Source organism: Typopeltis vanoorti, chromosome 3, assembly GCF_054136105.1.
Source record: "Typopeltis vanoorti isolate ZY-2024b chromosome 3, IOZ_Tvanoo_1.0, whole genome shotgun sequence".
In the NCBI taxonomy this organism is placed as follows: Eukaryota; Metazoa; Arthropoda; class Arachnida; order Uropygi; family Thelyphonidae; genus Typopeltis; species Typopeltis vanoorti.
In genome coordinates, this window is record NC_143551.1 from 72,761,506 (window position 1) to 72,777,908 (window position 16,403).

Genomic DNA, 16,403 nt, shown 5'->3' on the forward strand with positions numbered 1-16,403 from the left:
AAAGGAAGTTTTAAATTCTCTTGGCCTGTATCTACTAACTTCCATTAGGACCACATTTGGTTAACACACGACCGCTTTCCAACCGCATGGTTTGTACTAAGTTTAAATTCAAACAGTTTGAACTTATGGATCGGAATTCTCCGCTGAATTTTGTTAAATATCTTCACTAAATCTACTGTATGTATTGGATTCGAATAACTAAAAATGTATTTAATAATTAAAAAAAAAATGTTTCACTTTTTTGTAATTTATTATAAAGCAAATGTTATAAAATAAATATCTTTATAATTATTCGTGTTTGAACGAAATATTATTGTAACTTCTCCCAAATTGTGTTTGCCCGACAGGAAATACGCCGATGGGATACTCAGGTACTGAAAGTTAGAGAAACACTGGTCTAAACAAGCGACTGGTGACAAGACACCACTCCCAGAACTCTTATTATATCTTCGTTGTTGTCTTACTCCAACCCTACGACCATAACCATCACCGCATAAAATTAAAATTTAAAAATCCCTGCGCCTTTGCTTTGTCAGAAAAGAAATTAATAGAACGAAATTTAGGAACTTTTGTTTTTATGTTTTGTACCAAGCGCGGACCCTGGCATACTGTTTTTAGGTCCAACTTCAGTAGCTGTCAAGATGAGCTAAAAAAAAAAAAAAAAAATTCCCTTTAGAGATTTTAGTTGATGAAAGAGGACGATGGTTAATATATAGAGCCACACAAGTATGGCTATTAGTGAAGTGTTGTATATATTTTTCAGTGGCGTCAAGTGTCCATTTCGGTTGGGTGTGCTGTCGTGGCTTATGCAATCTGCGCTACAAAATTCACGTCAGTTTGACCGTATATTACATTTTTATCAATGTATGAAAGTTTTAAGAGTGTATAACACATCAGTGCTCATCTTAATTGGTCTAATGCAATTAATTGTAGGATAACGTTGAATACTTTCGTTTATCAATTAATTGTAATAAAATCTGCGCAGAGTAGGAGACAATGTGTTTGTTTTACAATGTGATACTGTATATTAGAAAACAATAATGAAGGAGAATGCTATATTTGAATTATTCAAAGGTGTAAAATTTGGAAGAGGAGGACGAGGCTTACCTTCTCGACTATAATACTGTTTCCCGTTGTAAATATGGGCAAAAAAAAAGTTATAAATTTATTGAAAATTATATATTAAAAACTTGTCTATATTAATATAAAAACTTGCCTCCCACGTCACTTCACACTTCAAGCACGCAAAACAGATGCAATTCAGAAAACAAAAACAGCAACTCACAACAAATGACAACGTTCAATTGGATTGGTTCCATTATCTCAGAGATCACCCTACCTAGTCTTCTGAGGGTTTTAAACTACTAAAACGGTAAGAATTTGCCGCCATGCCATTTGTACATCTTTTCAAAGGGCTCAAAAGTGTATGTATTTTGAACGCACATCCGGGCTATTAACGTGTGATGCAATCTGTACGCGTCGAAAATATGTATTAGTATATTGCGTTTACTTTTTAGGAATCACGCGAAGTCTGGAAACAATCAGGGAAGTCTTTAACGGGAATAAATACAAAAAAAATATAATATCGGTGATATTGTTATCGGTGGATGCCCACTGCACACCTAGCACACCTGGAATATTCGCCACTTATTTCCTCCCTGGTTTGTTTCTTATAAATTTTATTTGTTAGTTAGATTCAGATCCAGGAAGATTCCTTTGATTGGAATTCGAAAATTTGAGAGCTTCTTTTTGAAAAACGATAGCAATACTCGGAGTCATTCTTCTGTGGCGTTTTGAAGTTATGCATGTGCGTTTTTTATCATTTTATTTCAGTGGTTTAACTTTTCATATCCGAAATTATTCATATTTGACTCCGTTAAAGAGCCTTCATAGCTTACCTAGTTTCGACGATTCTCTTTGGTTGGAAAGACCTGGCCTCGAATCCCGTTTAGGACGGTCAGAATCTCTATCAGAGTTTTCCAATTGAAAGTGAGTTAACTGGTCTCATATGTGATTGAAGGATTTCTTTTTTTCTTGCTCGAGTTTTAAATCCCGAAAAGCAGAAAACTGCCAGAACACAAGACTATGAGAATAAGAATTGGTCCCCCCCCCCCCTCTCCTGTTTTTGATAGCCTACATGGTACGCCATAGGTCTATGCATAAGCGTAAAACAGAATAGAATTCCTTTAATCTTTGAACATTTATTTATACTGTATATAATCATTAGGACACTCATCCTTTCAGCAGTGCTCGTCATTATTAATGATGCTTTTTTTAAAAAAAAATATATATACAAGGGTTCATTAACAACTCCCATTCACTGAGCTATGAAGCTTAAGTTAACCGAGAAAAACAATAAAGTAGAAAAAAATTCCATGAAAAATGAATGAAAGGTTTTTTTTTTTTTTTTTTTTTTTGTTAATCGTGATTTATTACAGAGAGTGCATGAAACTGGTAGGAAAAGATGGTGTTCACTAGATGACAGATTTCAAGTCTAAGTATTGCAGATAACTAGATTTTTTTTTTTTTTTGCTAATTTTAAAACTAAAATTTATTCTCTTTCAAGCAAAACATATGTAGGCTTAAGTGCTAATTAATCGCACGTTGACGGTTTAATGGAAATGAAGCACAGCAAAAAAAAAAAAAAAACTGTTTAATGTTTCTCGTGTAATTGTGCTTCGCGTGTTGCGTTGGCTCACCTAACAAAATCAGCATATGCAGCGAATAACAACTACGTACGGCTTAATTTGCCTGCACCTGGACAGACATTTAGCACTGTCCTAAGAACAAGTTCACGGATAGCACCGAAGTGAACATCAAGTCTGGATATTTTGTGAACAGACTCACTACAACCCACACAATTTAGTACTGAAATCGCAGTGGGAAACTAGATCAAACTACTGTGCACAATATTGCATTACGACAGCTTCGATAAGTGCCACCATAGAGACTTACAAACATGACATTTTTAATTAAAAGTAAAAATTAATAATAATAATAATAATAAATAATAAATATTTGAAACCTACTTCTTTTCAAAGTACTATTATGCCATTTGTACTGTTCGACAGATTCCTAGGAGGCATAAAAAAATTAAAAAAAAAAACAACGTTTACAACTTTTTTAGGCACGTTCTCAAAGGAACAGCAACTATTATCTTCATGTTATCATTTTTAGCTGCAAATCTCCGCATGAAACAACTAGAGAATGAATGAACTGAACTGATACTGATGGAACTTAACATTTAAGACTTTGAGGGAAAACTGTCTAACCGTTTTATTTTTGCTAAAATAGAAGTGCAGTAACTGCACTTTACATGAATACCAAAATATATTTTTCGCTGCAGTAGTGAATCCAATGAACTTCACTGTGGCAATGGTGAGATGCAAGTTACACTTGAGTATTTGGCAATCTTACTCGCTCCATCGGGTTGTTAATTGCCCACACAGGGATCGTAATCTTACATTTTGTTTATCAAATAACAGGCAAGTGCTGGTTGGCAAGTGGATAACTTATCTGCTCTCCTCCAAAGTAGGTTCGAATCCTGCTATGGCTTTGGGTGGTATACTATTCATCGTCCAGTGAGAGTACTTTGAAAAATCCCTTTTGGTGTCTAGGATGGGGAACCAGATTATCTAATCCTTATCTTACCAACAGGTGAGCTGTGGATTAGAATAATACCAAATGCATGATATGTTTACAACCTTTTTTGGGTTGGATTCACATAAAAGGAAAGTAACTTTTCTTAATATTGCGAACTCTTCCCTAATGTTACATATATTTAAGCAAGTCAACAAGACAAACGAATATCGTAAAATTTAAAGGAGTTATTTATAAATTCTTACAAATGAAGATTTTTTTATGTTATAAAAAATAAAAAAGCCGTGCCACGAATTAACTCTTTAGATTGGTTGCATCGCTGCGTATATATAAGAAGATGAAAAAGTTCTGCTCGTTTCATAATAAATTTCTAACTTGAAGCATATAAACCTCTGCTTAGAAAATCTCAACATACTCATAGTAATGGTCCGATTCTACATAACGCATTTTTAGAGGATAACAACAGACAATATTCACCTGTAGATAGCTGTATACTGATCATCATCACAACACCTGGATTAAAGTTCAGAAGAGAAATTCCGAAAATATATAGAGCTACCCCTTATTTCTTGCTTGATACATAAGGTAACATAAACTTCTTGAATTAGCAAATATTACACAGCAGCCCCATTATAAATTTCAAAATACTCCTTTCCTGAAACAAAAACTTTGCAAGTGTATATCATCCAGGTGGTGATATTGCAGGAATGAAGGAACTAATAGCTTATACGGGAATTGAGGTGAATGAAATGGAGGTGAATACTACATTACAAAACTTTAATGTGAATACATCTGTGGGATTGAATGGTATACCAGCTCGGGTCTTACGTGAAGCGGCTAAAGAATTGTCAGTTCTCTTGGTCATTTTGTTTAATTTGAGTTTCGGGTCTAGGTCCCGAGGGGGGTGGAAAGAGAGGAAAATAGTTCCACTGCATAAAGGAGGTTCCAAGACTGCTGTTGCAAATTACCGACCGATCAGCATATCAGCAGTCGTGGTCAAGGTTTTGGAGAAAGTAGTCAAGAGAAAAATACAGCAGTGGATAGATGAAAATGGGATACTGTATAGGAGACAGCATGGCTTTTGTGAAGGGTAGATCATGCCTCACTAACGTGCTTACGTTTTATGACACAGTGACGGCTGAACTGGATAAGGGTAATGGGTATACAGTGATACTGCTGGACCTTGCTAAGGCCTTTAACAGGATACCACATGGAATTCTAATCAGTAAACTGAAGCATATGGGGATGGATATAGGGTTGGTGAGACGGATAGGAGGGTGGTTGATGGAGAGATATCAAGAGTGGTTTATTCATGGGTAGAGTCCAAAAGACGACATGTGACTAGTGGTGTGCCACAGGGTTCTGTTCTTGGACCACTACTATTTAATTTGTTTATTAACGATATAGGAAAGGATCTGAGAGGAACTGTTCATTTGTTTGCTGATGATGCAAAGTTGGGTAGACAATAGTGAATGCACATGATGTCAGAATTTTGCAGGATGATTTGGATAGTTTGCAGGACTGAGCTAGGGAGAATGGATGTCAATTTAATGTGGCAAAGTGTAAGGTTATACATTTTGAGGTGAAAAAATTAGCAGCAGTATACCACATTGGTGGAACTGCACTCCAGGAGATTGATGAGGCCAGGGACTTGGGAGTGTTGATGGATAGGAATATGAAGTTTAGGGGGCACATTGCAATAGTAGCTAAATCAGCTCATCAAATCACTTGGTTAATAAGAATACTTTGACGAGCAGAGACAAGCAAATTATTGTTCCTCTGTATCGAGCCTTGATAAGACCCCATCTTGACTATTGTGCCCAGATATGGGCGCCAGGGTTTCTTCTTGATGGGGGAGGAGGTGGAGAGGATCCAGAAAGGAGTGACCAAGATGATAGCAGGTCTATGGTATGAACCTTATGAGAACAGGTTGAAGATTTGTGGGTTGCAGAAATTGGTTGAGAGCCGGAAAAGTTGTGATATGATTGAGATATTCAATTACTGAAGGGTTTCTATAAAATTAATTCAGAGGATATTTTTCAGAACAGGACTGGTGGTGGGTGGACTAAGGGCCATCCATGGAAACTGGACAAGAGTGTGGTTAACAAAGGTGTTAAAACTAGGTTTTTTACTTTGAGAGTGGTGAATGAGTGGAATAAGTGGCCAGAGTCTGTTGTGGGTGTCATGACTGTGAATGAGTTCGATGGGTCTAAGGACTCCGTGGAGTTGCCCGTATTAATAATAATAATAATAATAATAATAATAATAATAATAATAAATATTACGCGTCCAGTGGAAATTTGTGCTTGCGAACTATTTTAAGGTCATGTGACTGTTTGTTATACATGTTATTTCCCTTTCACACTAGGCTGACTATACGTACCGTTTTTTCCATATTTCCCGGCAGTCCCATCATTTTAATAAAAATGTCAATTTTGTCCCGTTTTTAATTAAAAAAACAACAACAACAAATATACTTTAATATTGGTCAGTCATAAATTATTATTCATAACCTATAATCGTATATCAATATCATGGATACCAGTAATTTGTATAACCAAAAAGGCGCATCATTGCATACTAAATATCGATATCTGTAGTGATTTATGGAGAAAATAAAAAATACATGTTGGCAACACTTGCGCGTCTCAGACGCGGCGCCTATTCTGCTGTGGCGTTAGTTTTGTTTTGCCTGTATGCTAACCGCTGGCTTCGGTATTCACTGTTGGTGGTTTAAATTTCATATATTTTTTAAAGTTTTAAGTCTTATTTTTTTTAGGCTTTAACTTTAAATCTATTCTTGCAATATCAGAGGCGAAACTGAAGTTTTAATGATGATCTCCAGAAAGAATTCAAATTTATTAAACTGGACAAGCTGTGTAGTAATGGAACAAAAGTAGTATACCAACATTGTAATGCCCATTTTTCCGTTGCTCATGGAGTGCAGAAGCATAAGGAACCAGAAACATAAGGATGCTGAAAAGACTCTGGCTTCAGTTAAAAACATCAGCTCGTTCATGGTGAGACATGATGGTGATAGTGGAAGCGATAAAACTGCAGCAAGTGAAACTTGTTGCTCATCATACTCAGGGCCACCCCTGGGAATTTTGTCGCCCCATGCAGCAGCATATTTTGCCGTCCCTTCCCCCTTATTTTTCGTATAGTTTATGCCAATTTTTTCGCCCAGTGCAAATGAACGTCTTGCACCGTCTGTAGAGCCGGCCCTGGTCATACTGTGCGTCACGGCCAAACATTTTCGCGCAAATGACTGCTTATAGACAGAGGCGTAGCTAGGGAGGGGTGGTCCTCCCCGGTTGGCACTTTGAACTTTTGCAGTTAATTCTAAAATACAGTCTCGAGAACTCATTTCCAAATATTGTTATACTACTGCGAATTTTCCTCACAATTGCTGTAAGTGTTGCTAGTTGTGAGAGGAGTTTTTCTAAATAAAATTGATCAAGAATTACCTACATTACTATGAAAGAGACTTCACCAATGTCATCGATGAATTTGATGCATCAAACTGACAAAAGTACCGCACAACGATTGGAAATCGTTGTGCGGTACTTTTTGCCAAATTGTGGTGTTCAAGACAAAATGATAGACTTTATTTCCGTATCTGGTGAAACATCCGACCTACAGTGTGCTATGTTGAAGGAAGTAAGTGACAAATTTGACTTACAGAACAAAATTGTTGCTTTGTGGTTGCAAAAGACTTGGCAAAAATAATGTTTGGCAAAAACTTGACACTGAAACTGAAGAGGCAGATTATCGGTATTATTTGTTAAGCACACATTATACACAACTGCCTCCAGTGTGTGTGTGTGTGTGTGTGTGTGTGTGTGTTGTCGACTATTTACCAATTGATATTGAATGTTTTGCAGTGAAAGTATACAAATACTTCAATACACACGCAGTCAAAGTTGAAGAACTGAAAAACTTTTGCGAATTTGCATGAAACAATTACGCTAAATTATTAGAGCTTGGAAATACAAGATTTTGTCCTTGGATCCATCAATTGACAGAATTTTAAGCATGTTTGATGGGCTTCGTTCTTATTTTCTTTCTCAAGAAAAATGCCCTGTTATGTTGCGAAAATCGTTTAAAGATCCCTGTTTGAAATTGTGGTTGTCATTTGCAAGAGATCAAGTGTCTACGTTCTAAACATACATTAGCTTAATTGAAAAAAATAATATTTCAGCTACAGAAGTAACCATAACATTGAAAATCTTGTAAACAATTTAGAGTCCAGAAAAAGTGAAGTGTTTGTAACTGCTCATGTCAAAAAACAACTGAAAATGTTAGTAGATTCAGGAGAAATTAATGAGGCTAAGTTTTCTGAGGTAGTTGAGAATTTCTATGAAACCAGTTAGAATATGTCAACAAGTGGAAGTGCAGTTTAGGAAACACTGAGAAGTTCAAGTGGGTGCTACTAAGGAAGAACTTGAATGGAAAGAAAAACAGGACAGCCTAAACGAGGAACTCATCACTTGCACAGAAACAGAAGAAACTCGTGTATTCGATCAGTGGATCCTCATAAAATCTCTAATTATGAGGCAGTTGGATACATGGAATAAAGAAAACATTCATGTATCTGATAGATGAGCACAGATTTTTTCTGAAATGAGCGAAGAACGCCTAAACTTTCAAGACTTTTCTAAGCACAGCACCTGTTGAGAGAATATTTTCTGTTATGAACAGTATGTAGTTAAAGGAGAAATCTAGGTGTTGAGACAATGAGGATTATGTTAGTTGTAAAACAAAATTGTGTCATGGAGTGTGAGAAGTTTTATGATAAGGTGTTGAAAGATCGAAATTTGCTGCATAAGATCACGATCACTTTATCGGAGAAATATTCATGGTGCAATCGTGATGAAATACATTCCCCTATACGTCTACCTAAATTTTTGTATGGGGTTCTGTCACTGAACAATAATGGTAAGCTCAATATGTTTATGTAATAAAACTTTTTTTTAGCGTCTTACTTTTTTTCATGAATACAGGATATTACACAACCCCGTCCAGTTTTTGCCATCCCAATGTCCCGTTTTTGTCTTAAGGAAATATGGTCAGCCTACTTTCATACAGACTTTCAAAGAGTACTTACCGTGGATTGTTATGGCATTTTTTTTTTATCCGAAGGAAGTCGCATAAGTGCTACAGGCATTTTATAATGTACTGCTCTTTCTATCTGTCGACAAACTTTCAGCTGATTATAGCTTATGTTTCAGCGCACTTAAGCGACTCTTTCGTGATGCACCAAAACTAGTGGCAGCATTTCCCAAACATTTAGTATTACATTCATATTGTGACGACACATGAAAGTTAATATAAGATATTTATTATTATTAGTAGTAGTGGTAGTAGACTGAGTGGGCAGTTCAGTCTAATAATCTGATTTCTGTTATATAAATATCTCATATTCTAAGAAATCTGTGAAGTCAGGGATTTTTTTTTTCCCCTAAAATCTGTTCTAAATCTAAGTTTTCGTTAAAGAGAAATGCCCACTCCTCCGTGCCCACCATAAAAGATGAAAGTTGCAAACGGCTAAAACGGCCTCGCCTACTCCCTGTATATACGGGAATAAAAAGGCGTTAGCTGATTTTTAAAATTTTTTTATTATTATTATGATAAGGAATCCAAAAATTTATCGTTGGAGGCTCACGCTAATCATTATTCACACAATACTACCATATCTCTCCTTCAAAAAAAAAAAAAAAAAAAAAAAAAAAAAAAAAAACATTTACTAATAAAGCAGTGTGACTGCCACATCAACCAAGTCTACTGGTTCACTACTCTTCAAACAAAAATATCCACGTTTCATGTTCTTATTAGGGACAAATGTACAACTCAACTTCCACAGGTGACCTCCCCCTTATTCTGCCCTGTCCTGTCATATACTGGAACACTTTTTCAACATCTGTTCTATGAAATCCCTTTAGCAACTTTCGTATTTTTATCGATATTCCCTCTTTTTCTTCTATCAAGAAAACTTTGGAACCTACATACCTTCACTGTAACCGCTTTGGGAACACCATAAATCAATCATTCGTCTCTGAATTCTCTCCACCATTTTCTAATCCCCCCCTCCCCCAAGAAACCAAAGCTAATAATCAAAACCAGAAGAATAATAATCTCATTATCTCAAATTGTCAGTGTGTCTTCAACATCCAAGTTATCATTTGAGCTAATTTTACTCACTTTTTGCAACATGTCCTCTGGACTTTAGTATGAGATTTGACGTCCTGTCGCCATCACTCCCAAATCCTCTCATCAATTTCTTGTAGTACACTTCCATTATTGCACAAAACTTGCAATTTAACATCACAAAGTATGTAACTTTGCCAAATTAAACTGACAACCATTATTAATTGCCTACACTCTCAGTCTATTTAAATTATCACGCAGAATCCTAGAAGAAATTTCTAGAAAAGTTGCTCTAGTCGGCGACTTGAATCGAACCTATAACTGTGCTTCTTCTGATAGTGGATTAGCATAATAGAGGAGTTAACAGTGCGGAAAATTACAGAAAAACGGACCATATAGTCACAATTATTTCAGACAATACCACTTAGGAACACGAGATGTCGGCAGCTGATTGTAATACTCTCACCAAAGTTATGAACTAAGGGAAAACAATAGACGAATGATCCTGCCCTTAATCATCACCGATAGTTGAGTTCATGGCTACTGATGATTTGACTTTGGCGAGAATACTGCAGCCAACTGCTGACATCTTGTGTTCCAAAATACCTGGAATTATTGTTGAAATAATGTGACCTACTGTTTATTTTTCTGTAATTTTACATCATGTTTCCTCCTACATTGCGCTAGCCCATCAGAAGACACACAATTATAGGCTTGATTCTAGTAGCTGACTACAGGAACTTTTTTGAGGCCATGCTTTAGCTGGTTACCGAATTTTCAAAGAGGTTAGGTTGATATGATGGCAATAGGTAAGCAATTGGTCTTCACTCTTAATTATCACTGTAAGTTGAATTATGCTACCGATGGTTTTAAAGACTACGGGGGTGGAGAAGAGTGAGAGAGAGAGAGAGAGCTGCCACATCTCATGTTCTAAAATCGACTGCAGAACACACTATTCAAACAATAATAGCATCTAGGGTTAAGATATCCTAAAAGAAAATACAGTACCCTATTTGTCTGTGTCACAGATCGGCTGACTTGAGACCTGACTGATTTGAAAAACAAGGCTAGAGAAGGTTCTGTAGGCGACTTAAATTGAACTTAATTATCTTTCTTCTGGCGGTCTAGTATTATGACAGCAGAAATGTTACCACAAGGCTTCATTAGGCACCTTACAATGGGAAAAGCAGATTTTAATCTTACTGTGGAACGCATTCCCACAACTTCCAGGAAATGCGGTGTGGGGAAGGGGAGGGGGAGAAAGAAAATAGAGAACACACTAATTTAAATTTAACTGCACTTGATTTCAGGAAGCGTGTGATAAAAAAACATCTTTTGAAAACTGCCAGCTTGGTAGGATCGATTGTTTAAAATTCTCCAATCTACAACCAACAGGCTGTGGGTTCAAATCCCACCGTGGAAACGGTTGTTTGTAAGTTTATAATTGTCTTTAGATGAGAGATGAATTTCATCCCTCATTGTGAGATCACCTGCGAGAAAAGAAAATTTCATGTTTGTTTTCTAGAGCAGCGTTTCTGGATTATATAAAAATACAAAAAATGAATAAAAACTAAAATAAAAAAATAAAAAATCCTTAGCCATTCCACGCTATTAGTGTACTTCAGGTTGACTATTTTTTGTGAGACACAAAGAATGTTAAAGAGGATGTCTATATTTAAAAATAAAGATAGTATAAAGGAACTTTTATGTTGATAGCATTTAAGAATGTGAGAGTAGAGTTAATCTAATGTGGTATGACCACTTAAACAGAATGAGAAGGAGAGATTAGCAAAACAGGTGTTTGATGCCAAGACTGCAAGAAAGAAACCCAGAGGAAGATTAAGATCTACGTGGATTGATTCAATCAGTTAGAATCGACAATATTGGAAATACTGTCGAGGAAAATTGTTGATAGGAGGTTAATAATAATGTAAACTTAATCATGTAGGTGATTAAGTTTACATTATTATTGATTACATTAACATTACAGGCTGAGCTAAGGAAATTGTGTCTCAAGGAAACTCTTTTCGTGAAGGAATAAAGTTGCCATGAATAAAGTTGCCAATCATCTAGATGATGTCTCAAAGACATCATCTAGATGATTTCACACGGGGAAGAATTATTGGAAAGCTTCAAGATGGCCGCAGAATTACTAATATTGCCAGAGAGGTTGGAATCTCACAAAGCGTTATATCGAGTCTCTGGACAGCATTTCAAACCAATGGAATATGTTCTGGACGCTTGCTAAGAGGTCTCCCTTGTTCTAACGGAGCATGAAGACAAAATTTTGGTTATAATCGCAAAACGTAATTGATGCACCACGGCAGGTCAGTTTGCAGTTCGGCTCCATTCAAGCACACGGACGCGAATATCTCGACAAACTGTGGCAAGACCTCTGCGACAAGTAGGCCTATACGCTCGAAGTCCTGTAGTCTGCGTTCCTTTATCCACAGCTCATTCTAGAGCATGTTTTCAGTGATGATGTATCCTTGAAAATTGGACAAGACACAATGGGATAATTTACTCTTTACAAAGAGTCGGTTTAGTCTTTCAACCAATTCTAGACGACACTTGATCTGGCCTGAAAGTGGTACTGCTTACAATCGCGAGAATGTTCTTGAAAGGGCGGAGCCAGGGTCATGGTGTGGGGAAACATTATACTTAATAGATGCATTGAGCTACAAGTGTTGGAAAAAGGGACTATGACTGATGAACGATATCGCAACGAAGTTCTTCAACTTAATGTTTGATTGTTCCGTGGTTCTGTAGGCGAAGAATTCATTTTTATAGATGACACTGTCATAACACATTGTACATGAATAGTTGAGATATTTCTCGAGATCGAGTGGCCAGCACGCTCCCTAGATGTCAATCCCATCGAACACGTTTGGGATGCAATAGGGAATCTACATTGCTGCTCGAAATTCCTCTCCAGAAACAAACAAGGCATTATCCTTTCTCTGAAGGAGGAGTGGACCAGTTTGCCTCAAGAATTCCTGAATCATTTGGTGCTAAGCATGATACGAAGTTGTATGAGCTTCATCGCAGTTCGGGGTGGACATGTTCTGTAATGAAATGTCTCTCCGTAAATTTCTACAAAATTTATAACGAAGTATTAAGCGTAATATAAATTATTAGTATGCCGGCAATAAATTTATGTCCACATTTGGCTGTAGGCATGAAAATATTTTCATATACATGTAACAATGTAGTTCTTCCTTAGCTTATGAGAAATTTGGAGTACTAATATTACTTGGTGAGTGCCCAATGACCTTCCAGTCTACTGTACTCAGAGGTGTAGGGGAGGTCCTCCCTGGGCAGCACTTTGAACCTTTTTGAACTTTTGCAGTTAATTCTAAGTGCCACCCAGGGAAGACCTCCCCCCACCTCCCCTAACTACGCCTGTGAGTACAGTAGACCAGAAGGTCATTTGGCACTCACCAAGTAATATTAGTTCTCCAAATTTTACGCCAATGTCATCGGAGATTTTGCTAACAGAAAAGCTAGAAAGATATCATTTTAGAATGTTGAAATTAAATTACATCAAAAATAAACATAGTGTTTTAATTTATTTCCCTTGACTTTTTAGTATTTTTGGTGTGTATTGATAGGGGAGGCAAACTCAGGGATTGCCCTGGGCGACAAAAGCTCTAGCTACACCACTGACTGTACTGAACCGTATTAGTGTGCTTTCACCTCCTATTTGGTATGAAAATTGTAAAAACTACATAGCAATATTTTCTGAGTAGTCCAAGTTTGTCAAAAGTCCACTTCTTCTTCTTCTTTTTTCTTACAAATATCGAACCCATAAATTAATGAAATAAAATTTAAATAAAATAACTTGAGAATTGTCTTCAGCAATGGGGCTCAAATTATCTTTTTAATTTTCTGTATATATTATTCTTTTGTGCTAACTTTTGCATCTCTTATTTTCGAAGTATACTGATGTATTTTGCTTTCAGTCAATAATACGTTATTATGCTTAAACTAATAGATGTATCACCTGTCTAGATAGCCGTGAAGTTAAGAGCCAAATCAAGGAAGCTTATCAATCTCTAATGATCGTTAGTCTGAATCAGCCAGTGTCAGAAGAATACCGTGTTTTCTCTGAGGAAGTAAAAAGAAGAGCATCATTAAAATATAATTATACATATAATGAAGATGCGGTAAGAAAATATTTCTCTTTATATCTATAAAGCATGCATTTTTGTTGTGGTTAATACGACTATTTATTTTTATTATATGTATCCATCGACTGTAGAACCCACACTATTTTCAGACATTAAAAATATTGTGTTAGGGTTAGGTACCACGAGATGGAGGCACTTGTTAGCCGTCTCTTCACTGCGTGTTGCTGAATTAGTGATAGCCTTAGGCCATCTATCTCTGATTGGCTACCAGTAGAGATTGAACTGCCCACTCAGTCTTCAAAAAGCTAGATAGGACGAAAACGGCCTCGCCTACTCCCTATACGGGAATGAAAGGCATTAGCTGTATTTTCTTTTTTTCTCTTTTTTTTATGTATCCATGAAACTGATTCACCTCTCTTTGCAGAGGCATAGCTAGAGGGAGTGATCCACACTGGCCGGCACTTTGAACATTTTTGAACTTTTGCAGTTAATTCTAAAATACAGTCTTGAGAACTCAGTTCCAACTATTGCAATAATAAAGCGAATTTTCCTTACAATTGCTGTAAGTGTTGCTAGTTGTCAGAGGAGTTTTTCTAAATAAAATTTATTAAGAAATACATACATTACTATGAAATAGACTTCGACAATGTCATTTGACGATTTTGCTAACAGAAAAGCAAAAAAAATAACATTTTAGAACGTTGAAATTAAATTTTACTTCAAAAATAAGCATAGTGATTTAATTTATTTCCCTATACGTCGTTTTGACTTTTTGTAGTATTTTTGGTGTGTATTGAGAGGAGAGGAAAACTCGGGGAAACTCAGGCAGCAAAAGCGCTAGCTACACCACTGTCTCTTTGTGTCTAACTTTAAATATTTCTACTTAGTATAGTAGTTTGGCCGAGTGGTTAGTGTATCCACCTCAGGGAGGTAACTGAATCAGTTGATATAGTTGAGTTACTGAGTGAGCACTTTGCAAGTATATATCATCCAGGTGGTGACATTGCAGAAACAAATAAACCATTAGATTATACGGGAATTGTGGTGAATGAAGTGGAGGTGAGTAGTCTATTGCATAACCTCAATGTCAATACATTCGTGGGATTGGATGGTATACCAGCTCGTGTCGTACGAGAAGCAGCTAAAGAATTGTCAGTACCCTTGACCATTTTGTTTAATTTGAGTCTCGGATCTGGGTTAGTCCCGAGGGGGTGGAAAGAGGGGAAAATAGTTCCACTGCATAAAGGTGGTTCCAAGACTGCTGTTGTAAATTACCGACCGATTAGCATATCAGGAATCATTGTTAAGGTCTTAGAGAAATTAGTATTTGATAGATGAAAATGGGATATTGTATGGGGGACAACATGGTTTTGTGAAGGGTAGATCATGCCTCAGTAACTTGCTCACATTTTATAAAACAGTGACGGCTGAACTGAATAGGGGTAATTGGGTTTACAGTGATACTACTGGACCTTGCCAAGGCCTTTGACAGGATACCACATGGAACCCTAATCAGTAAACTGGAGCAGATGGTGATAGATATAGGGTTGGTGAGATGGATAGGAGGCTGGTTGAAGGAGAGATATACCAGAGAGTGGTTTATGCAGGTGTGGAGTCTAAAAGACGGCTTGTGACTAGTGGTGTGCCGCAGGGCTTTGTTCTTGGACCACTGCTTTTCAATTTGTTCATCAATGATATTGGAAAGGATTTAAGAGGAAGTGTTTACTTGTTTGCTGATGATTCAAAGTTGGGTAGAGCAATTGTGAGTGCACAGGATGTCAAAATCTTACAGGATGATTTGGATAGTTTGGAGGACTGGGCTAGGAAAAATGGATGTCAATTTAATGTGGCAAAGTGTAAGGTTATGCACTTTGGGGTGAAAAGAATAGCAGCAGTATATCACATTGGTGGAACCATACTCCAGGAAATTGATAAGGCCAGGGATTTGGGAGTGTTGGTGGATAGGGAATTGAAGTTTAGGGGCACATTGCAAACGTGACTAAATCAGCTCATCAAATCACTTGGCTTCTGAAAAATACTTTAACCTGCAGAGACAAACAAGTTGTTCCTCTGTATCGAGCCTTGATAAAACCCCATCTGGAGTACTGTGCCCAGTTATGGGCACCAGGGTTTCTTTGTGATGGGGAGGAAGTGGAGAGGATCCAGAGATGAGTGACCAAGATGATAGAAGGTCTGTGGAATGAACCTTATGAGAATAGGTTGAAGATTTGTGGGTTGCAGAGATTGGACGATATGCGAAGGAGGGGTGATATGATTGAGACATTCAAATTACTGAAGGGTTTCTATAAGATTGATCCAGAAGATATTTTTGAAAATATGACTGGTGGTGGGAGGACTAGGGGCCATGCATGGAAGCTGGGCAAGAGCGTGGTTGACAAGGGAGTTAGAGCTAGGTTTTTTACTTGGAGAGTGGTAAATGAGTGGAATAAGCTTCCAGAGTCTGTTGTGGGTGCTACGACCGTGAATGAGTTCAAGGCAAGATATGATAGATACTGTGTCAATATC

At 37.0% G+C, this 16,403-nt stretch overlaps 1 protein-coding gene across 4 annotated transcripts in view; it reads left to right on the plus strand.

The window, feature by feature from the left end:
* LOC150108266 (atrial natriuretic peptide receptor 1-like) overlaps nt 1-16,403 on the plus strand; it is a 352,590-nt gene that overhangs the window by 61,153 nt on the left and 275,034 nt on the right. For 2 of the 4 annotated variants that reach the window (XM_090415713.1, XM_090415714.1), the window contains exon 3: nt 13,759-13,913. In XM_090415713.1, the coding sequence (XP_090271839.1) occupies nt 13,759-13,913 (155 nt within the window). Of the gene's footprint in view, nt 1-13,741; nt 13,914-16,403 lie in introns of all 4 variants that reach the window. The other 2 variants (XM_090415715.1, XM_090415716.1) reach the window with 2 other exon arrangements.